At 42.2% G+C, this 24,506-nt stretch overlaps 1 protein-coding gene and 1 pseudogene across 2 annotated transcripts; both read left to right on the top strand.

Moving 5' to 3' along the window:
* The first annotated feature begins 22 nt into the window (after positions 1-22).
* LOC311580355 (glycoprotein Xg-like) lies at positions 23-2,894 on the top strand. The gene is made up of 8 exons (XM_084751846.1): positions 23-239; positions 1,325-1,366; positions 1,459-1,482; positions 1,557-1,694; positions 2,118-2,144; positions 2,272-2,310; positions 2,542-2,673; positions 2,782-2,894. The coding sequence occupies exons 1-8, from the start codon at positions 161-163 to the stop codon at positions 2,799-2,801; spliced, it is 501 nt and encodes a 166-aa protein (XP_084607972.1). The 5' UTR covers positions 23-160; the 3' UTR covers positions 2,802-2,894.
* On the top strand, positions 1,934-17,728 carry LOC311580352 (olfactory receptor 2G3-like; annotated as a pseudogene). Its single transcript, XR_014783553.1, has 4 exons — positions 1,934-2,058; positions 7,727-7,844; positions 8,825-8,895; positions 13,584-17,728. The product of XR_014783553.1 is annotated as an olfactory receptor 2G3-like (transcript).
* The last annotated feature ends 6,778 nt before the right edge of the window (positions 17,729-24,506 follow it).

The raw sequence follows: 24,506 nt of genomic DNA, 5'->3' as shown, positions 1-24,506 counted from the left end.
ATGACATCATCTCACGCGGGGAGTACCCAGCACCCAGTTGCTGGCCCTGCTGACTCAGTCCCAGCACCCACCCCAGGCCTGGCCTGACCGGTCTGAGCAGCCTGCGCACAGCACCCGCCTCCCACTGGCTCGGTCTTTCCTCAGTCGGCGTCGTGAGGCCATGGCAGAGACTCCGACGGCCCCGGGGGCCCGGGTGCTGCTACCTGTGCTTGTGCTGGGGCTCGCGGTGCTCGGGGGCGGTGAGTGCGGGCAAGGCAGTTCCAGCCGGTTTTATTTGTTTTTGTCCTGTTCCGGCCATTTGGATCAAGTTTGATGCAGTCCGATCCTGTTTCTGTCAGGGATAGACAGTGGCGGGGAGAGGGGAGGAGAAGACAGGGGTTGGGGAGCAAGGGGGGCATGTGATAACGTCACAGGTGTGGTGGGGTGTGGCAGTCACTTGGGGGCATTGGGGTTCCCAGGTTGACAGTTTCAGGGCCCTCGGGCGGGAGGATGGAGGAGCATGGGTGTTGGGGTGGGAAGAATGGTGTTAGGGAGCCGCCCTGAACCGGTTCAAATCGGTTTCTGGGATGTGGATGAGAAATTAGATTTTCCTCTTCTTGGGAGACTTGGGGGGGGGCGTAGTTGGCCCCGGGGTGCAGGTGTATGTGACTGTGAGAGGCTTGTGCCCAGGGGTGGGGCCACACCAGGAAGGATGCACCCAGGAAGTAAACTGAGGCAAAATTAACGCCAAGGGAGTTGAGATGGTGCCAGTCAGGGCAGGGATGATGGGCAGAGGCTTTGGCTTCGCACTGAGGGTGTGGTCAGGGACGGGTAATGATTGACAGGGTCAGGAGGAAGTCCCGCCCCCTCAGGGAGTGGGATCAGGAAATCCACCCCCCCCCCCCCCGCCCCGCTTCCTGTCTCGCTGGTAATACAGAGATCGTTGTTAAAGCCCCTTGGCGGAGGGGCGGGACTTCCCGTCTGAGGTGTGATCGGCAGGGACAGGCGGCCGCCTGGTTCCACCTCTTGTCTGCACAGGAAACAGCATTCACAGGCCGGGTGGGGCAAGATGGAAAACCCTCCGCTGAAAACTAGGAGAACTAGGGCAGCGGGCGGGACTTCCTGTTCCAGGAGTGACTGGCAACCGGACATCGCCCCCTTGGTCCCACTCCTTCCTGTCCGCGGCAGAGAACAGAAAAAACCAAACCGGAAGTGAAACATTTAATTAAAAAAAAAAAACGGGAACAGCAGATTGGGTGGGGGGCGGGACCTCCCGTGCACGTTATGCGATGGCGCCCGCTGCGGTATGACATCACCGCCGCTCCCGCCCCTTCCCCCCACACAGGAGACGACGGAGACTTCGACCTTGCGGACGCCCTGGATCCCGGTAAGAGTGGTGGTGGGCGGGGCTTCCTATGTGTTGGGGGCGGAGTCACGGGGGCGTGAGGAATGCATCATGGGAGCTTTTTCCCTTTCCAGACCCAACGCAGAAGCCCAGCGGGGGTGAGTGACATCACGCGGGGGCTGTGGGGGGGGAGACTGAGCCAGGCCCCGCCCCTCACGCCCCCTCCCCGCAGGTCTCTACCCGAAGCTCCCGGAGGATCCGTTTGGCGGCGGCGGAGGGGGCGGGGGTGGGAACATCTACCCGCCACCCAGGCCCCGCCCCCCGCAGCCCCGCCCCCCGCAGCACGGCGGTGGGTACGAGGGGTTCGGAGGTGAGGACGAAGGTGCAGCGAGTGGGCGGGGTCTGAGCGGGTGGGCGGGGCCCCGAGCGGGTGGGAGGGGTCTGAGCGGGCGGGCGGGGCCCCGAGCGAGTGGGCGGGGTCTGAGCGAGAGGGTGGGGCCCCGAGCGAGAGGGCGGGGTCTGAGCGGGCGGGCGGGGCCCCGAGCGGGTGGGCGGGGTCTGAGCGGGCGGGCGGGGCCCCGAGGAGCAGCATCATCCCGATTCCCCCACCTGGTGCTGCTCCGCGTCTTGATTTGTACCCAGGATCCATAAGTAAAGTGAAATGGAGATGGGCTGCAAGGCCGCACAGGATCTGTGGGGCCCCGTGGAAACTGACAGTTATGATAAATACCCAGGTAGGGCGTCCGTGCTTCCTGTGGGCGGAGCCACCTGACCCGTCCCGTCTCCCCCACAGGTAGCAGCAGCTACGAGGATTCCCACGGTGAGGCCAGGTGGTTCAGGGGGTGGGGCTGGGCTCCCCACTTTTGGTTCCTGTCTCTGCTCGTCTCTGGGGGCGGGACTTCTGGTGACGACACCCACCACTAACCTATCCCACCCCAACCACACAGGCGGGAACCGACCCGCGGACCACAGTGGCGGTGACCACGGTGAGTGTGGCGCGTGGGGCGGGCGGCGTCCACCTCAGTGCCCAGTGTGGGGCAGTGGAAGCCCCAGGAAGCGCGTGGGCGGCGAGAACTGGGGGCAAACAGGCACGCCCGACCTCTGCCTCCCGTGGGTGACAGGGTAAACTGGAAGGTCCGGAAGCGAGACACCCGTGGGTAAACCGAGGCACAGTGGGTGTATGGTGTGGGGTAACCCGAGCCCCGTGGACCACGCAGGGAGCAGCGGAAGCGGCACCGTCGCCTCCATAGTGTCGCCCATCGTGTCAGTGTTAGTCCTGGGCCTGCTGGGCGCTGGCGTCAGCTACTTCCGGTCCTCTGGCCGCGGAGGGCGGTGTCTACGGGGGCGCGGTGAGTCCCGGCCACCCCCACTCACTCCTCCCTGCCTGTCAGTCGGGTGTGCTGGTGGGCGGGACTAACTGCTTCCTGCACTGATTTGTTTCCTTGCTTTCTCCACAGAGACCTCTGAGCCTGTGTGATGTCAGGACCCAAAGCGGAAGCCCCGCCCTTCCCACCCAGGCTCTTTGCTATCCTCATGGTGTCACTTCCGCCACCTCCCCATGGACTATGATGTCAGCACCTGGGCTTTGGTGGGAACCGTGGGTGGGAGTGGAGGAGGAGTGGGGTCACGGGCAGGTGACATCAGAGTGTGTGACCACGCCCACCCCCAACCCCCCGACCCATGACCCTGGAGATGAACTCTGAGATCAGGTGCCACCCATGTTCCTTCCTCCATTTTTGACATAGAAAAATCCTCTGGGCCGGGCGTGGTGGCGCAACCAGTGATCCCAGCTCTCAGGAGGCAGAGGCAGGAGGATCGCTGTGAGTTCGAGGTCAGCCTGGTCTACAAAGGGAGTCCAGGACAGTCAAGGCTACACAGTGAAACCTTGTCTTGGAAAACCAAAAATAAAGAAAAACAAATCTTTGTCATCTCAGAGCGTCTCCCTGTCAGATGCCTGCGGCCTCCCGGGCTCCTACCCCCCCAACCCTCTAACCTCTAACCCCCTAACCCTACCCCTACCCCCCTACCCCACCAGAAGTCTCTGGATCCACAGCGATCCTCCTGCTTCCACCTCCCAAGAGCTGGGGTCACAGGCTGAGTCACTGCACCTATTTCTTTAAGGAACAGAGCTAGGGATCTGCCCAGTTTGTTTCTCACTTTCTCTCCTAACACGGCTGCCACGCAGATAACCAGGGGTCAGGGGTCTGAGTCAGGAGTCACGGTCAGGCAGCCTACAGAGGACACCAGAGCAAACAGCTTCCAGCCGCATCACTGCCCATCACAGCTGTGCTTCCCTTTTCTGTGTCCGCCCTGGGAGTCAGACCAGTCAATGTCTGCTGTTCTGTCTTCTGATAGGATCTAATATAATCTGATATAATCTAATAGAATCTGGCGTAAATTTCTCTCATGTTTTCCTGAGTCCTTTCTGCTTCAAGACACTGAAGTTTTGAACAGGACAACCTGATAGACTCTAATTCAGTGGTTTGTGTTTATTTTGACGATTTCTCTTAGAGCAGGAAGATGCTCCTAGCCTTGCAATTATTTGTTGTGTAAATCCTTCTAGTTTAGTAAACAAATTCCAGTGTCTGACTGGAGGAGTCTTATGTACAAAGTTTCTCAGATTTAGATGTCGTGTCCCCGCCTGACATTTGTTCTCCAGCCTTAGGGCTGTTTGTGCACTGAACTGTAACAGCTAGTTCTCAGGGCAGTGGTGTGTTAGCCTTTGCTCTATGTACCAGTAGATCAGTCCGTATTCCAGGCTTTGGGCACCCAGGGCCTAGAATTATTGGCACAGGAATAGCTACCCCCATATGATTCCCCTAGGTGGGTAAAGGAACATCATAATCTCAGATAAACACACACATAAATATAAATATATTTATGTTACATATAAGTATTGAAAAGATCAAGAGACAAGACTGAAATGTCAGAATATGTGTGGAGTGGGACCAGTCAGCATTCCACCTGAGTTTTCTGTCCGTGTGAAGTGGGTATGTAAGTCATGAAAGACGAATGCAAAAGGTCAGCTGGGGAAAGGGGATTGCATTCTTGTTGTCATTCACTAAGAAAACAAACCAGAGCTCCTTTATCAAAGATAAAGCAAAAGACCCTGGGTTTCACAAAGCACATGCAGTCCTCTGAAAAACACACCAGAGCCAACACGAAGGAGCTTTCAATGGCCAAAAACTGAGGCAATTTGAGCAGCAAAATAATTAATGGTAGAAACTGTTATGATCCATAACATTAAATGAGTAACTTGAGTCTAGTGCATAATGAAATTCCAATTAAGTGTGCAGAAAGTTTGGAGGAATTAAATTACACTAAAATTGCAATTAGTAACTGTTGCAGGCCTGATTCACCAAAGCCAAAGCAGAGGGGCTGTAGGTGTCCACTCCTCAGACATGTTGTTCTGACCTGCTTACAGGCAGTAGTAACCACTGACGCAGAAGTGTGGGGGAAATTCACTTAGGTACTCTGTACTTAGGTACAATGCGTAAAGTTTTGAAGAGACAGAATATTGTTATAGTCTAAGTATTTCTCATATGACTTCCATTAGTTTAAAAGCAAATACAAAAGGAAAATGCTTTAAAACAATTTCCTTGCTGCTTAAGTGATTGAGGCACAATGCACGCTCCCTAATGCTGAGCTGAGATAAGCAAAACAGGAAGTGCTTGTAGTGTTTGTGCTAAATATGGGCAAATTTGATCCAAAAAGTGAGAAATTACTAGACAAAACAACAAATTCAGACATCCGAGAAAAAATACGCGATGATGTCTCTTCGCTTGTGGGGTCACAGAAGATAAATACTAATAAGCTATCACAGACTAGACTTAACTGAATCCTGGAATGTACTAGAAATATTATTGTAGTTATAATTAGGTCTATGTATCATGGGGCTTTTAGTATTGTACTTTTTTCAATTTTCTGATTTTGATAATTAGTAATACAGATTACAGAATATAAAATTCAGAATTTTGGGTAAAACATAAAACATCAGTTTTGTTTCCTATAAATTAAATCTGACTTTTCTGTACAGTTTCATTAATTCCTTCTTTTAAAAAAATCGAACAGGGGGAGGGGACAAGATGGCAGAGCACAGTATGTACCATGTCTAGAGGGCAGAGAAGCAGAGGCTGGGAAATGGATTTAAGGGAACCGGTTCAGAAGGCACAAACTTCGAGCACCCTGCGCTCTTCCAAATACACGAGAAAGCCAGAGCCACTGGGGAACAGAGGGTCTGTGGTGGCAGCAGATGGCGGCAGCTCAGCGCAGCTACTATCCAAAACACAGTCATGGAGAGTTCTCAGACTGAACAATTGGGAAGGTTCAGAAGAAACCTCTCCCCATCCCATCATGGCTCCACTTCCCCTGGGTTTGAGAGTCACAAACCCTGAGCACCCTGCACTCCTCCAATACTGGAAGGAGTGTAGATCCCCTGAGGAACAGAGATTCAGAGGCTCAACAATACCCTGACTGAACTGGATGCTGACCCAAACCACAGTCTCGGGGACTTCTCAGACTAAGCAAGTGGGGAGGACAAGAAGAAGCTCCCCAACACTCCGATCCCAACCGCTGGCTGGGAGCCACAAACTCCAAGCACACTGCATGATTTTGAGTACTGGAGGAGCATAGGTCCCTGCAGAACAAAGTATCAACACAGTGGAAGAAACACAGCATTCTGGCATCTAAGCCACTGCCCTACTCTGGCTGATTCCTCTGAGAACAAGTAGTCAGAGGAACCCTAAGACATGGAGTGGGAGAGCGGGCCCTGCCCTGAGGACAAGGGAGTGGGTGAGCCAGCCCTGCCCTGATGGCATAATTTAAAGAAGCTAGCATCAAGAGGTTGTTAAATTTATCTGCCTACTTTTATTTAGGAGTTTTGGCTATAAAGGAAAAGAAAATATATAGTTATATTATGTCTAACAATCTCCAAACCCTGAAATATTGTGAGAGACTGTCTTATTTCTCCTTAACTTGGATCTCTGGTCATGAACCTTTTTATTGCCCAACTAAATTTTTTGTTTCTTTTTCTTGTTGTTTGTTTATTTTAGTTTATCAAGACAGGGTTTCTTTGTATAGCCTTGGCTGTCCTGGACTTACTTTGTAGACCAGGCTGGCCTTGAACTCACAGAGATCCACCTGCCTCTTTATTGCCCATGTAAATTTTGTTTCTTGAGGAGTAGTAGATCATAAGATTAACTGAGGGTGTCACTACTGTGTAGAGAAGTGAGAAAGTGAGAAAGATTCTGTCCTTGTATATATTTGCTCTTGGGTGCATGTAAACAGAAGCATCAGATGGGACCCACTGCTACCAAATGCTTTCTTCCTCACATCCATGAACTTTATATTCAGTACACTATTAACAATGAAAGCAATAAGCTGATCCCCTTGATAAGCCACTGCCTAGAAGAAAGTAAATGCTGAGACTTGTCTAGGGGTGTTGCGTCTATGCAAGTAATTTCCGCTAGGGCAGACTCATCACACATAAAAATCATCTACTCTGTGGTGGCTGAACAGAGGTAGTTGGAAAACCAAAGTGATTTGAATTATGGACACTTCAAAACCACAAGTCCAGGCCACAATAGCCATCCTCCAGTAAAACTTTTGGTGCATGAGAACCACATATAGATCAGGGGTTGGCAGACAGCAATGATAGGGTCATAAATCATCAGTATCAGGACAAGTTCTGTGGAGCCAGTCACTGTGTAATGTAGAGATGGATCACCCAGCATAGCTGATTGTCTTCTTTGAGTCCTTAAACTTCTAGACCATCTAGAACCACACTTGTCATGTAACAGGCCTAGAAGAAATTCGGATGGAAGAAGCACATAGGTGTGCTGACATTGGAATTAAAAAATAACACATATATGTAGGCTACTTTTTTCTTAACAAATAAATTTTATTACGAACTTATTAACTGAGCATACGTCCCTTATAACCCGACTAATTGAAACAGTAGGAAAAGAGGATTAAAGAATAACAAAACCGTAGGGATATCAGTTCTGAGGAACGATTCTCCTGGCATAATCAGCAGGATTTCTTCTGCTGGAACCTGGAGTAACCAGAACCCAGAATCTCAGCAGGAGCCGGATCCCGGAAGCCTTCCCTAGAGCGGTTCTCTCTCTAGGAGCATCTCAAAGTGGAGTGATGAACAGTCCAAAACTATCCCAAGTCTCCCAAGGCCCTGCCTCCTGTTCTGGGCTCATTTATATATCTCCTCCCAGAGTCTGTTCACAGGTCTTTTCAGCTGGCAATAATCAAGTTGCCACACAAGGTGGTTTGTCTTCTAGTGGATTAACCTCACCTGCTCTCTCACAAGACTGTTCCGATCCCACACTTGGGATCTTAACAAAAGCAGATTTATCTCTCCTTCACATATATGATCATTGTGTTTTCTGTCAGTGTAACAGTGTCAGTGACAGAGGCGGCCAGAAGAGAGCTGAGTGGCCTGAAGCTGGCATAGAGGCCTGGTAAGCTGAAACATGCTGGGATGCAAAAATTGGACCCTGTCCTTGTTTCTGTGAGTCATCTTTCTTAATAATTCTGATTTTATTAATGTAAGAAGAAATTTAGATAGTATAATCAAAGAGAACAGTCTGAAGAAACTGTTTTAGCACTGCACTTAAAGGAGAAAAGCAAAATATAGATGTAAAATAATACAAAACATTTAATGACCCACTACATGAAATAAAAGGTATATGCAAACTGTGGACACAGCAAAGTCAAAGTGTTTAAATTAGATTCATGTAAATATGTGATTGGTAGGGATTGCACTGAAGCTGTAGATTGCTTTTAGTAAAGTGGCTATTTTCAGAACACTAGCCACACCAACCCATGGACATGGAAGGTCTTTCCATCTGCTGGGAGCTTCTTCAATTTTGTTCTTCAGCATCTTAAAATTTTCATTGATAAATCATTCGCTTTTTTATACTTATTGCAAGATACTTTAAAAACTATTGTGAATGAGGAATATCTATGAATAGTCAATGCTTCTTATTGGTTACAGAATACATGTAATTTAGGACTATATGCCGTTCTTCATATGACACGAATGAAGATTTGCAGATCTCTTTCTTCTGCTCATGCAAAGATCAGAGAACTACCCTTAATTGTTATGTGCACCATGCACACCTCATACGCTCATAATTTTAGGATGGTATAATGCTTGTGAGAAATTATATGTTTTCAAAACAAAAGAACCGGACTTTAAAGCTGGATCAGACCTGACAGGATTCATTCCTCTCAGCATGCTGGACGCTGACATCCTGCATCCTTCATGTTCCAGCACCAAGTGCTTCAGCTGCTGTTCCCCGTCAGAACCCGACAGCTCCCAGGACAGCTTTGAAGAATGCTCCTGTACCCAATTGGTCCAGCATTTCAGACTGTTACACACAGGACTTTTATTAAGCCTAGAAGTTCTCAACATTTAGAAACTTGACCACAAATGCTATTCCTAGCTTGTTTAACCATTTTCCTCAATTTATTTTGGCCCCTACAAAGGTATAATTTGTCCAAAATCAGCTGGAAGAAACCTTAAGAGAACAATGCCTGTATCCCTTGAGAGGGGTTGGGTAGGTTTTTAGATGCTTTCTTGGGCTTTAGGTGTGTATTTTCACTGGGAGTTGGTTATAAGTTACTATTGGTCTTACCCGGAGAGAAAAGAGGTTGGACTCAGGGTTGTCTCTTTGTTACTTTATCATTCTTTCTTGGGTTTGGAGATGGGGAATGAAAAGAGAGAAGAGGGAATGTGGTGACGCATGGGGAAGTTAAGATAAAAGGTGGATTGCTGTTAAGGCCTTAACTGTGCACACAATGTTGGTTTTAATTCATTGGTATAAAAATTTATATGTTGATGCAAAATAAGTACCATATTTTCTTTATCCTTTCCTCAGTTGAGGGACATCTAGATTGTTTCCACTTTCCGGCTATTATGAGTAAAGCTGCTATGAACATAATTGAGCAAATGTCCTTGTTGTGTGGTGGGGCATCTTTTGGGTGTATCCCCAGAAGTAGTATAGCTGGGTCTTGAGACAATTCTATTTCCAACTTTCTGAAAAAGCACCAGATTGATTTCCAAAGTGGCTGAACAAGTTTGCACTCCCACAAGCAATGGAGGAGTGTTTCCCTTGCTCCACATCCTCACCAGCATGTGCTGTCACTTGAATTTTTGATCTTAGCCATTCTGACAGGTGTAAGATAGAATTTCAGAGTCATTTTGATTTGCATTTCCCTGATGACTCAGATGTTGAGCATTTCTTTAAGTGCTTCTTGACCATTCAAGATTCCTCTCTTGAGAACCATGTTTAACTCTACCTCGTTTTTAATTGGATTATCTCTAGAGGTACCTCCACCCTGACCTCAAACTACTACAGAGAAATATAAAAGTTCCATGGTATTGGCATAAAAACATACAGGTTGATCAATGAAATCAAACTGAAGACCCATACATAAATCCATACGCCTATGGACATCTAATTTTTCTTTTATAAAGAAGCCAGACATACACAATGGAAAAAAGAAAGCATCTTCAACAAATGGTTCTGGTCTAACTGGATGTCAACATGTAGAAAAATGCAAATAGATCCATATTTATCACCCTGCACAAAACTCACATTCAAGTGGATCAAGGACCTTCACATAAAACCAAGAACACTAAATGTATTAGAAGAGAGAGTGGGAAGAGTCTTGAACTCATTGGCCCAGCAGACAACTTCGTGAACAGAACAGAATAGCTTAGGCTCTAAGACTGACAATTAATAAATGGGGCCCTATGAAACTGAAAAGCTTCTGTAAGGTGAAGGACATTGTCAACAAAACAAAACAGCAGCTTACAGATTGGCAAAAGATCTTCACCAACCCTACATATGACAAAGGGATAATATCCAAAGTATATAAAGAACTCAAGAAATTAAATACATATTAATTTTCAACCATAATAGCCATCACAAATGTTAGAGGAAAAAGAGCACAAGGAATATTAATTAATTTGACTTGTCTGACTTCGTCCTACTATATCAGTTTATATCCCCACAAATTTTACTTTATCCTATGTGATCATTAAGGGACACCTGCTAGTCTGTTACTAAAAAAGAAAAAGAAAAACTTTTTCACCAGCTATTGCCCTTCTACACTCTCCTTCTATGTTTTCAAAGCTAAAACTTAGTTTCCTAAAAAATAAATTTAGGAAAGTCTAGAGACACTAAATTCTCCTCATGACCCAGAAAAGACAAACTAGTCAACTACCTTGGTCATCAGGGGTGTGTAAATGAGGATTTTTTAGCATGATGCCCTTTGCACACTATCAAAATACTGAAATTAAAAAGGCAGAGTACTAAGTGTGACCCAGATGCTGGGCATCTACCTGCAGAGTGTCAATGTGATCTGTAATAGAGGTGACACTAGTTCCCATAAATTTATCAACTCTAGATACACACATAATTTGTGACAACAATCCTATGCCAAAAGCTACTACCAAAATACTCAACATTTTATTTGCTCAAAAATACATGCAAAAATATCCAGAGCAGCATTCTTTATTAAAGACAAAATTCAGAAACACAAAATAGCCATTAGCCTCATAGTAGATAAATGGTTTATGTCATATTAAAACAGCAATATCAAGTTTGGGGTGGAGGTTGTACCCTTCTGTTAACATGGGCCAAAATGAATGATTCTCAGAAAGATGGTGTTAAATTAATGGTGGCAGAGATAAACATAACAATATCCAATTTTGTTTGTACCTGGTTAAATTCATAGCAATAGCTACAGAGGGCTTGGTAAAATGTTTGCAAATGTTCTAGAGTAGATATGAAGAAAAGATGTAATAATACAAAATTTAGTTATGGTCAAATGAATTTGAAATTATCTGCAGGATAAACACATACACACATATGCTAAATAAATTATTGATAGATATTTAGCATGAAGATAACTAAAATTTATACTATTCCATATAGGTGGGTTATGAAGACAAAAGTTATTAGCTTCAGTGTTTTTCCTTATATTTACATAACTGACAGATCAGAGAATCAACAGAACCTCCCTCTGAATGGCCTTCTGGGAAAGTTTGGCTTTGGATGCAGTGTAGCATGAGGTTAATTGCCATAACGGGAGCATTTCCAGCACAGTGGCCTGTACCTTTGCACAATGTCTCCTGATTTGCTGGTCTTCAGAGAATTACAGCCTCAAATAGTAGCCCCTACAGCAGCACAGGTGGAGACACTGATTGTCATTCAAGGCAATAACACTGAGCACTGAGGCTCAGGCTTCATCTATTCTCCATGTGAAAGAGTGAGCAGCATTATCTTCTGTCACTGGTTTTCTACCACATGACTTGGCTTGTGTCTATACCTGTGTGTGATTCTTAGCAATACTTGGGCTTGAGAAAAACAATTCTTCTAAAAACCAAAGATAGGCATATTCTAAAAAATAGAGAATGTGCTCATGGCTGTTAGCGTGTTTTGTCACACTCTCAGGAGGATGCCTGTGTTTCTGAGTGCCTGCGGAGTGGTGTAGGATGCTTCCTTTGACCAAGTGGGTGTGATGCGATGAGCAGGAGTAGACTAGAAGTGGTGCCTGCCCTCAGTCCATTCCTTCGATGGCAACAAAGTGAGAAAACGATGCCCATCTATTATGCTTCTTGGGGTGCATATCTTTGTAACTGCAAGTGCATGTATTAGGATTCGAAATATATATTCTACGTATGTTATGATTATTATAAGATAATGCAATATATGTGTGTACATATTATGTCTATTCACATATAGAGTGATGTCTACGTGTATATGTCCAGATGTGTGCATATTATTAGTAAATGTGTGTCTATGCACACACAAGATGGTTGGCTCCTTCACATTCTGTTTTTATCACCGTGTCTTCCTCTTCCTACTTCCCAGTCATCACTCACATTAATACTTCACATTGATTTTTGTTCCTGCCTGTCTAGATCCCTTATCTGACCCTCGCTAACTTAATTTTCACTAGTTCTGAAGTCATTTTACATGGCAAATGAAATTTGTTAATAGTTAAGAATTATTTTATATTGGTTACATACACAATTAGTCTTTTTTCAAAAAATAAAATAAATACAGGATGTGAAATTGCAATTAAGGAAGAATTTTAAGGCCTGAGAGATTGTACTGATATCAGGTACCAACTGCGTTACACATGGCATAGTAGTTACAGTCTTTGAGCACAAAAGGAAGCAGCCACCTTAGATGCTTGTATTTGTAAATATTTCAAGTTTCTTGAAGTTGTTTCTTTAATCTTCTTGAGGAAAAATTAATGATGATTAGGTACACAGTGAAGCAGCTTCTTTCATCTGCCTGAAGAGCCCAGTTATACAGGCAAATATGCCCTACAGTCAGAGTCAGTCACCTTCTTATTCAACATATAAAACCATAAAGCCAGTAACTCCACCAACCACCACACAGCTGAGGAGGGAGCTGTGTAAATGCACTGTCTAACTCAGTTCGCCACCAGCTGGTAGCTGGTAGGCTGGATGCACTAATGATTCCCATAGGAAATATGTTTCTGAACTCATGTATGCATAAATTTGAAAATCCTGAAATAAATGGTAATACAGTTTTATCAATACAAAAATGTTTGGAGTATTACATCAAAAGTAGCCTTTGTAATTTCCAGAACCCGTTGTTCATTTTTTTTTTTTAACAAGTGAAAAAAATGCTTAGTTTAAGACTTGTAGTTGGGGCTGGAGAGATGGCTCAGTGGTTAAGAGCACTGCCTGCTCTTCCAAAGGACCCAGGTTCAATTCCCAGCACCCACATGGCAGCTCACAAGATCTGTAACGCCAAGATCTGACACCCTCACACTAACACACACAAATTAAAATTAAATAAAAGTTTTTAAAAAAGTTGTAGTTGAAGAAACTAAAATTTTTTATGATTAATATTGTACTAAACATCAAATACACTAAACTTTTTATTAAAGTTCAATGAGTTATTGCTAATTATAAATGAATAAAATATATTTATTCCTTTGAAGTGTTTTCTTCTGTGACAAACTGTCTCAGCTTCTAATAGCTCCTATTCAGGCAACGACTTTGCTTCTACAGTAGCCTCTTTGTGCCTCATAAAGACTCATATCCTTCCTGTAACAAAATCTACTTCAGCTTCTACAGGACCCTGCGCCATAAGTCACTGTAAAGTTTTTTAAGTATCAGTAGTTTTAATTATTTTTATGGACATTGATATTGTGACCTTCTCATAATTTGTAATATTTTCTTTCTTGTCTACACCAGGTGCCAGGGATGATTAACAGCAGTGTCAAAAGTGACTTCATTCTGGTCGGTTTCTTCGACCAGCCCCAGCTGGAAAGAGCACTCTTTATAGTTGTTTTCATTTCCTATCTTCTCACTCTAGTGGGAAATACAATAATCATTCTGATCTCTTTAATAGATCCTAAACTCAAAACCCCTATGTACTTTTTTCTTACTCACCTCTCATTCGTTGACATCTGTTTCACCACCAGTATTGTACCCAGCTGCTGTGGAACCTGAAAGGACCAGCCAAGACTATCCCAGCTGCTGGCTGTGCAGTGCAGCTCTCCGTCTCTCCTAGGCTCTGCTGAGTGCATTCTCCTGGCAGTAATGGCTTTTGACCATTACGCTGCTGTCGCAAACCTCTCCACTATGTAGCCGTGATGAATCCACAGCTCTGCCGGGCTCTAGCAGGAATCTCGTGGCTCAGTGGACTAGGAAATGCTCTCATCCAGGGAATGGTCACTCTTTGGCTCCCCCGTTGTGGCCACCTGTGGCTCCACCATTTCTTCTGTGAGGTCCCCTCCATGATCAAGCTTGCCTGTGTGGACACTCACACCAATGGGGTCCCGCTCTTTGTGGCCTCGTTGGTCTTGCTGCGCTTACCCTTAGCGTTGATACTGATGTCTTATGGACTTATAGCCAAGGCCGTTATAAGAATCAAACCATCCCAGCCATGGCGCAGAGCCCTGGGCACATGTGGATCCCACTTGATGGTGGTGTCCCTCTTCTACGGGAGCATCACAGCCATCTACATCCAGCCGAACAGTTCATATGCCCACACCCACGGGAAGTTCATTTCTCTCTTCTACACTGTCATGACTCCAACACTTAACCCTCTCATCTACACACTGAGGAATAAGGAGGTGAAAGGGGCTCTGGGACGTCTCTTTAATGGAGACTCTGGAGTGTGCAAGTGAAGCAGAGCACGTGGTGAAAGCGTTTTTATGACTAGAGGATCCTGAACATATAATCCTGCACTGGCATCTTCTTGGCCTAAGAGTCTCATTATAAGCTTTACCAGGGTAACATCGCACATGGTCTTGGGTCTCTCTTCTCAATATCTTCCCAGGATGCTTTGGGGCCCAGGAGAGGCAACATTTCCTCTACATCCCTGGAAGTCCATGACTCTTCTCTTTCTTGCCCTCTCCTCATTCTCCATTCCTTTCTTTTTTTCTCCTTCACGTATGAACTCACCAACATTACCATGATGCCCCACAGCAAGTCCCTCCCCAGGAATATTCTAATAATCCTAGAAAGCAGCTTTCCCTGCTTTTACAGCAAACCCCCACCATCAATACTGCAGAGAGCAGTGGAAAAGTTAAACTACAGACTTGCGATTTTAACTCCACTACTCCTTCTTTGAGCTTGTACAACTTTCAGTCAAATCTTCATATCCACATTGAATTATGAGTTAAAAAGTAATGTTCATCATTATGATAACCAACATATTTTGTACTAAAGGATAAACAAATAGAAAGTTTTCAAACTTGTATTTTTATAGATATAATATTGTTGATTATCTTCAATTAAATAAACTAATATTTCTTCCCCAGTTTGAAATTATAAGTCACTTGCATCCATGTGTGAATGGATAAAAATCAAATTGTTTGAAAATATGACCAAAATGAGCTAGCCTTTGTTACTTTCTTCTTTGTAAAATATTTTAAAAGGAATTCTTTTGTCATTCAGTTTTTAAAATAATTTATTTTTGAGATTATAATATAATTAGATTTTTCTCCCCTCCAAGCCCTCTCATATACTCCTTCTTGCTCAGTGTGTCCTATTTGGTTTTACTCATGGCAATGGGATTGAAGACATCATTCCAAGACAGATACTCTACGTATGGCAATAAATAGCAGCATCTGGACTAGGAAAGACTGAAGTCTTGGCTGCTTCATTTCTAACATGAATCCAACTTTATGCTATATTAGAATAATTAAGACATTTATAAAAGAGTGATATTTACCATTAATAAACTGTTTCTCTTCCTAGTCAAACTCATTCTGTCAAGGAAAGAGGCCTTGATGGTCAAATTAGTGATTTCCAGAGATAAAGCATCCAAGCAGTTACTAGTCATTATTGAGACCTTAGTCAATCCATAATCAAACAAGTTATGCTTTATACATCTCAAATAAATTTCTTAGTTTTTTATAGAAATGCATTGCTGCAATGAGATTATTTGGCTCTGGTGCAATCTGATGGTAGTGGCTTACTTGAAGCATGAAGCTTGATTTCTGACTTACAGGTGCAGGGAAGATGCATTTCTCACACTGACAAGAACTTAAACTTTAAAAAACATTGTCACCAAACAGTATGGACTATCCTGTGTTTAGTGACCTAGTTCACCTTCCAACATGGAAGGTGTTCACCCACTACAGCTGTAACACAAATGGCACTTACTTAAATTTATTCCTGAACAATATACTAGCAAACCCCAATTTTCACCCCTCACAGTTATCTATTTTTATGATTTTTCTCATAGTTCTTATGAGTTACATATTTCTTTTTTCTTTCTGTCTAATTTTTTCTAGTATCCATGCAGTCCTTCATGTTAAAACTCAATCAACAATAAATATATAAAAACAAATCTTTGACTTTCCCCCCTTAAATCTTGTTTCTAGATAGAAATATGAATGGAAAGAATGGCTTATCAAGACATCAACAACTTATTATTCAATCCATAACAGCTTATGAGCCCCTGGAAGTGCATCATCACCATAGGCTGTCAGAAGATGCTTGTACTGCCCACACTAATACATAATTCTCCTTGGAAGATAATATCAACAAGAAAAAAACAAGTAAAACTACATATACCATTAAATAAGAAGTTCACCGAGTGTCAGGATGTCTGAGAAATTAACAGTAAGTGATAGGTATTCCATTGACCATTATTACTTTGAAGGTAAAACTGCAAATACATGTAAACAGAAGGAAAGTGTGCTCTAGTTAAGAATGTTCTGAAAGTGCTGAAGAATGGAAGTCAAGTCCTTGACTTCTAATGATAAAGATCATTAAAGATTATAAATAATAATATAATGTTTAAGAATACTTAGAGCCAGAAAGGATCTGAGCATGGAGACTATACCAGCAGATTTCTGTAAGATTAGCAGTGGATGAGAGGAAGTGAAAGGCCGGAGATGGCAGCTGAGTTCTGGAAGATAATTAGGCCAGGGAAAGAGACACAAGTAGGATAAAGGGACTGCTGCCACAGGATCCCAAAAACAGGACAGTGAGGTAAAAACCATCTTAGAAGGCACAACGCAGAATGAGATTAAAATTACAATGTAAAATCTTGTCCAAAAATGGAGAGTCTCCAGATCCACACACCCAGGAGAGGATGCTACGGTGTCACAGAATTTGGAAGGAGAACTTGTCCTTCAAGGGCGGGGTCAGGAGCCCGTGGAACTCCTATGCATATCCTGCTAGGTCTGACTGACATACTGATGGTGAAGACGCTCCTATACAGTGCATGCAGCCCTTTAAATGGCTGTTTCCTCATTTTGCTCCCAGACCCAGTCTCTGTGACACTCTGTGGAAAATCCACAGCAAAGGACCTGAAGGATGCTGACATGTGTCTCACTCCAGGAAAACCCTGAACCTTACCAGGAATCTCATTCAGCAAGTGTTGCATTCCTGTTTGTTTTGTGGATATATCATCTCACATTTGTGTAACACCTAAGACCCAGACACTGGCATGAGTAACAGAACAGCAGCAGCAGCAGCAGCAACAACAACAACAACCAACAGCAAAGTTTTTATGGACCTTGATTATTTTTGATGGGAGACTTAATTAATTCAATATGATTATACATTACTTCACAATTCTATCTTATGTGTGTGTGTGTGTGTGTGTACCTTAAATACCAACTTCAATTTTTTATCTATAAATTTGTTTTAATATTTTCAATGAAATAAGTACATTACATTACAAATATGTAGTGAATAATCTCAAGGTTAGTGAGCATTTGACACATCTTATTCTGTGCTTACGTAAAGAATATTGCATGTCCCCTGGAGAGGGAGACCTGGTGGCACTCAGAGGAAGGATAGCAGGCTACCAAGAAGAGACTTGATACCCTATGAGCATATACAGGAGGAGGTAATCCCCCTCAGGAACAGTCATAAGGGAGGGAAATAAGGGGAAAATGGGAGGGAGGGAAGAATGGGAGGATACAAGGGAGGGGATAACCATTGAGATGTAATAAGAATAAATTAATAAAATATTTAAAAAAAGAAAAAAAAAACAAACAAACAAAACAAAACAAAAATTTTTAATATCAGCAACAGCAAAGATTAAACAGTCTAGGTCAAGACACATTAAATTACTAATCATGAGTTTCTACTACTGCAGTTACTAAAACATTCACCTTACTTGCTGTAAGACATAAATTGTGCCTTTGGAATTGCAAAACAGTAAAAGAAAATTAACTTAGTTTTTATATATTTTGATGGAATATTTGAGTCTATTGAACTAGAAAAAACATATTAATTTCTAATACTACTACTATGGCTTCAATTCTCTTTATATTGGTATTTGGACATTTTTACTGAACATCTATTATTACATGTTGATTGTTATATTAGGTGAATAGGAAGGCATTCTTCAGTTGATAAAGAACTTTGAATGTCTTTCATTAGTCACAGAGAAACATGTAAAATGACTTCATTGATGTTAACAAATAGTATAAATTATCCTTAAAAACTAAAAATATTCAAGATTTATAAATTAATTGGAGAAATGTGGTGCTATGCAAAATTAATTTTTCCAAAATACTAAAAGAGTAAACATTAAATTATGTGATTGCCTGGGTTTTTTTTTTCTTCATGAATCCATCATGGTGACTTCTAAGCAATATTTCTCTTGGAACATCATGTTTTTATTCTTTCATCCATCTCCATCCCAGTGAAATTATTTAAATGTCTATTGAAAATCTGCGACACATTATAGATAGTATCCACCCTCATGTGCTCACACACTGCACTGTTATGCCCCCAACACTCAGTCAGGCATCTGTAGGAAACAAAGGAAATCAAGGAAAGCTACACAGAGATGCTTCAAAAAAATTTTTTTTCTCATGGAAAGATGAGCTTAAAGACAGTGTCTAATCTTTGATTAGGGATTCAAATGAAAAGGCTTTGTTATTACTTTCCAGATTAGAAAAGAGACAAATCTGATTTCTTCTATGACTCGCTTGCAGTTTTCTACAATCTGTGACCTTCTCAATAATAATTCTACTAAATGTAAAATACCTTACTTCCAAGGATAATGCCCCTTCTTATTCCTTCAATTCCAGAGGTATTTTAAAATATCTTTTAGGAAAGTCTCTGATATTAAAAAAAGATAATACTAGGTGGTATAGTTAATATAATTTAAAGTTTATTTTAAAAAGTGAAATCATCTGTGACAGCAGGGACATATAAATAAGTACAGTGCCCAATGTGCTCAGTGTTTGGCATCTTCCTGTGCCTTCCTGAAAGGCCTTACATTAGATCTCCCATCTGATGAGAGACACTCTGGCATCTATCTTTCTTTTTTAGATGTCTTATTGCTCTAGTTAAAACTTTGAGTGTTATAATGAATAAATAAAGAGAGGATGGACAGCCTTGTCCTCTCCCTGATCTTAGTGGAATTGCTTTAAGTCCTTTCCCATTTAAGTTGATATTGGCTATCAGCTTGCTGCATACTGACTTTATTGTGATTAGGTATGTGCCTTGAATCCCTAATCTCTCCAGGACTTTTTATCATAAAAGGGTGTTGAATTTTGTCAAAGGCTTTTTCAGCATCTAAGGAGAAAATCATGTGTTGTTTTTGTCTTTCAATTTGTTTATATGGTGGATTACATTGATGGATGTCCACATGTTGAATGATCCCTACATCTCTGTACTAGACCATGATGGATGTTTCTGGTGTGTTCTTGAATCTGTGAGCATTTTATTGAGTATTTTTGCATCCATGTTGATAAGGGAGATTGGTCTGAAATACACTTTCATGGTAGAATCTTTGTGTGGTTTAGGTACCACGGTGACTGGGGCCTTATAAGACTAATTTGACAGTGTTCCTTCTGTTTATATTTTGGATTGGTATTATCTTTTATCTGAAAGTCTGGTAGAATTCTTACTAAAACCATCTGGCATTGAGTGAGTTTTGTTATGGTTTCATTTGGTTTGAAGACTTTTAGGACTGCTTCTATTTCCTTGAGGGTTGTAGGTCTGTTTAGATTGTTTATCTGATCTTGATTTAACTTTGGTAAGTGTTGTCTATCAAGAAAACTGTCCATTTTGTTACAATTTTCCAATTTGGGGAGTACACGTTTTTGAAGTAAGACCTAATGATTCTTTGGATTTTCTTGATGTCTGTTGTTATAACTGCCTTTCATTTCTGATTTTGTTAACTTGGATATTCTCTCTTCCTTTTAGTTAGTTAGCCTAAGGGTTTTTCTATCTTCTTGATTTTCTAAAATAACCCAACAAACTCTTTGTTTCATTGATCCTTTGTATTGTTCTCATTGTTTATTTTTTATTGATTTCAGCCCTGAGTTTGATTATTTCCTGAACTCTACTCCTCTTTGCCTGCTTACCTCTTTTTGTTCTAGAACGTTCAGGTATGCTGTTAAGTTGCTAACATGACATCTCACTAACTTCTTTATGAAGACAATAGAGCTATGAACTCACTGCTTTTATTGTGTCCCATAAGTTTGGGTATGTTGTGCATTCATTTTCATTGATGTAAACCAGACCCAGAAAGACAAACATGGTATGTTCACTTATAAGTGGATATTATCCATGAAGCACAGAATAACCATGCTACAAGCCATAGGACCAAAAGAAGCTAAGTAACAAGGAGGGCCCAAGGGGGAGACTCTTGTATCTCACTGAAAAGGGGAAATAGATCAGATATAGGGGGTGGATGGATGGAGGGGACTGGGTAGGAATGGGCACAGGAGGCATGACGTCATGGGAGGACAGAGGGAGAGAGCACTGGTTGAGACAACTGGATGGGGGCATCATTTCTGGGATGAGCTAGAAACCTAGAACAATGGAAACTCCCGGGAATCTATGAGGGTGGTAATAGCTAAGATTCCTAGCAATGGGCAATATGGAGCCTAAATCAGCCATCTCCTGTAACTAGGCAGGACTTCCAATGGAGGGATGGGACACTAACCCAGCCACAAAACCTTAGACACCCCAATTTGTCTGGCCTACAAGATGTGCCGGGGTAAATATGGAGCAGAAATTGAGGAGAGGCCAACAAATAAGTTGCCCAGTGTAAGACCCATGCATGAGAAGGAGCCCACCCAATGCTGTTAATGATAATCTGCTGTACTTACAGACAGGAACCTAGCATAACTGTCATCAAAGAAGGTCCAACTAGAAGCTGATGGAAGCTGATGCAAAGACCCACAGCCAAACACTAAGTAGAGCTGGAGGAATCTTGTGGAAGAGAAGGAATAAGGAACTGAAGGAGCCAGAGGGGTCAAAGGACACCACAAGAAAACCTACAGAATCAACTAACCTGGGCCCATAGGGGCTCACAGAGGCTGAACTGCCAACCAGAGAGCATGTATGAGATGGACCTCGCCTGCCTCCCACATGTGCAACAGTTGTGCAGCTTGGTCTTCACATGGGACCCTTGATGTAGTGCTGTCTCTGACTGCATTGCCTACCTTGGATCCCTTTCCCCTAACTCGGCTGCCATGTCTAGCCTCAATAGAAGAATATGCACATAATCTCACTGATATGCCAAGGCTGGTTGATATCCATAGGAGGCCTCTAATTTTCTGAGGAGAAGGGGAGAAGGGATGAATGGAGGGAGATGAGAAGGAGGGACTTGGAGGAGAGGAGGGAGGGGAAGTTGTGGGCGGGATGTAAAGATAATCATCATCATCATCATCATCGAAAAGAGCAAGATGTTTTCACAGTCAGGAAGGGATGCAGTCTGTGCTAATGAAGAAGAGTGCAAGCACATGCACATCAGGCCAAGCATGGAGGTTTGAGAGGCCTGACTAACTTTTGAGTAATGACCTAACATTCATTCTCAAAGACTCATCAGATACAACATGATAAGACTGCAGTATCTTCCTTAATTTTGAAGCAAAGGAAAGAATTGTCTTATTTAGAGTTTTTATGTCTGTGAAGAATTAATCAATGTATGAATTTGGACGTGAATTCTAATATGGACAAACGGCCTTTAGAACAGCAGATCTTAACCTGTGAGTGGACACCCCTGTGGGCTTCAACCCTTTCACAAGAGTTCACCTAAAACCCTCAGAAAACACAGACAAAGTTACAAAAAAATTTAAATTGTAAACAAATAAATTTTAAAGTATAAACCATAAGTGAACTGTAACAGCCATAATGTCATTATTTATTATTTGTTTCTTGGTATTTGTCCATTTATGTGTATGCATATGCTTATACTACATTGAACCCATATATGTAATGATCAATAAACACTTTTGCTCTGAAACCACGTGAGAAGACTATTTTCAGATTAATATGTGAAAGCTTCTTAATATTTGTATTTAATTGAGACACTACTTCAAATACTTGGATTTTTGTTGTCGTTCTAAAATAGTGGAATTCAACCTTCCTAATACTGTGACCTTTTAACATAATTTCTTATGTTGAGATGATCCCCCCCCCAGAATTATTTTCACTAACACCTCATAGCTGTAATCTTGCTACTGCTATGAATTACAATGTAAATATCTGTGTTTTCCAATGGTCTTAGGTGACCCCTGTGAAAGGGTTGTTGGACCTCAAAGGACTCACAACCTACAGGTTGAGAACTGCTGCTCTAACCTACTTAACTTAAACAGCCTGCAATAGCACTTTCGAAGTATTGGAAATAAGCCTTGTATTAAATTGAGCTGTATGGGTACAATGCCTCCTACTAGAGTAGAAACACACATGATGTGTGTGAAGAATAATCTTAAATTTGAATTCTATACCAATGTAACTCAAATTAAACTTATTTTGCATCTATATAAAAATTCTATACCAATGAATTAAAAATAACCTTGTGAGTAACAATTAAGGCATTAAGTCGAGGAGTGGATTCATTAATCTTCTTTTTGTCCTATCATTACTATATATTTCTAAACTCCTCCTTCTTTCTTTTCAACCCCTATCTCCAAACCTAAGAATGGAAGATAAAGGAAAAGAGAGACATCACTGAGTCCAGCCTTGTTTTCTCTTTAAATAAGACCAATAATAACTTATAGCCAACTCCCAATGAAAATAAACATCTATTGCCCAAAAGAGCAACCAAAAACCTACCCAACCCCTTTAAAGGAAATAGAGTGTCATTCTCTTAAGATTTCTTCTGGCTTATTCGGGACAAATAATACCTTTGTAGGGGGCCAAATAAAATTGGTAAAAATGATTAAACAAGCTAGGAATAGCATTTGTGGCCCAGATTCTAAATGTTGATAACCTCTAGGCTTAATAGGAGTCCTTTGTATGACCTGAAATGCTGGACCAATTGGGAACAGAAACTTTCTCTGAAGCTGTCTTGGGAGCTGTGCTGTTCTGATGGAGAACAGCAACTGAGGTGCCTGGAGCTGGAACATGGATGATGTAGGATGCCAGCGTCCAGCATGCTGAGAGGAATGAATCCTGTCAGGTCTGATCCAGCTTCAAAGTCTGGTTCTTTTGTTCTGAAAACATAATTTCTCACAAGCTTTATGCAGTCCTACATTTATAAACGTATATGGTGTGTGTGATGCACAAAACAACTAAGGCTGGTTCTCTGCTCTTTGTGTGAACAGAAAAAAAGACATCTGTAAATCTTCATTCATGCCATATGAATAATGGCATCTAACAATAATTCACAGGGGTTCTGTAGCCAACAAGGATCACTGTCTGTGCCTAGACATTCATGTCTCAGCCAGTCTCAGAGCTGTTACCATGTAGTGGGATTATCAATACAAACTGCCTGCTTGTTCTGCAGGCTGAATTGTCCACATCCCAATTGTGTCACCTTCCCTCATCCCCTCCCGATCCGTCCTCCCTCCCTCACCCCCTTCCCTCCCTCCCCTAGTCCTCAAATAGTCGATCAAATCATGGTCAAATCAATTACTATTCTACTTTTATCACAAAAATATACATCCTAGATGTAACAGATAGATATGATTCTATAGAAAGATAAGGTAAAATATAGAAGGTCTTCAAAAACCTCAGAGACATACATAATATGGCATTTAAAGATATTTTTATAGTTTTAAAGATTCATTTACAATGAGACAGGTTAACTTCTGGAAATACTCAGCCTGTCTCAAAGAAGATGATGAGCATCAAAGGATCTCCTTACGGAGTTGGTTTCAAATGTGAAAAACCAGCCACTTGGCAAAATGTCCTCATTTCTGCCATAGACAAACTTCTGTCTAAAAACAGGCAAGCTTGGATGCAGGAAGATTCTATGACCAAACTCTGCCAAGACAGGGTAAGCAAGTCCTCAATAGTTCCTGCCTCACAAACATGTCAGTCAGATATATTGGGCCAGAAGGCTGAAGATGATGCTTCAACATTATAGAGAGCTTTGGGTGACTGTTCAGGTAGCAAACTGTCTCTGTCATCTTCTCATCTGGGAAGCTGCTAACCTGCACTCCAGATTCACTCAGATAATTAATTTTATTCCTTCTCAAGTCTCTCATGGGGTTGAAGACCTGAGAGTTTAGTTTTACAATTAAGCTTAGTGTTTAGGGGTTAAGATGTTTTTAGGTCTAGATAGATGATGATGAGACATATTAGATATTGATTTACATTCAGAATTTTTTAGACTCATGAATATAGAAAAGATGTTTTCTTCAAGGCTGCCAAATACAAATAGCTAAAACACTATGAATGTAACATTTATATAATTCCTGATTGTTTCATGGTTCTTCTTGTTGTAGGTAGCTT

This window comes from Acomys minous (genome assembly GCF_964271855.1).
Source record: "Acomys minous genome assembly, chromosome: 13".
Lineage (NCBI taxonomy): Eukaryota > Metazoa > Chordata > Mammalia > Rodentia > Muridae > Acomys > Acomys minous.
This window is presented reverse-complemented; position numbering and strand designations above follow the sequence as displayed.

Bases quoted from the DNA above. Each gene is read 5' to 3' on its own strand.
- LOC311580355 (XM_084751846.1), top strand. From the start codon at position 161: ATGGCAGAGACTCCGACGGCCCCGGGGGCCCGGGTGCTGCTACCTGTG. The intron at 2,145-2,271 runs GTGAGGCCAGGT...CCAACCACACAG, and splicing joins CAGCTACGAGGATTCCCACG to GCGGGAACCGACCCGCGGAC. The intron at 2,311-2,541 runs GTGAGTGTGGCG...TGGACCACGCAG, and splicing joins CCACAGTGGCGGTGACCACG to GGAGCAGCGGAAGCGGCACC.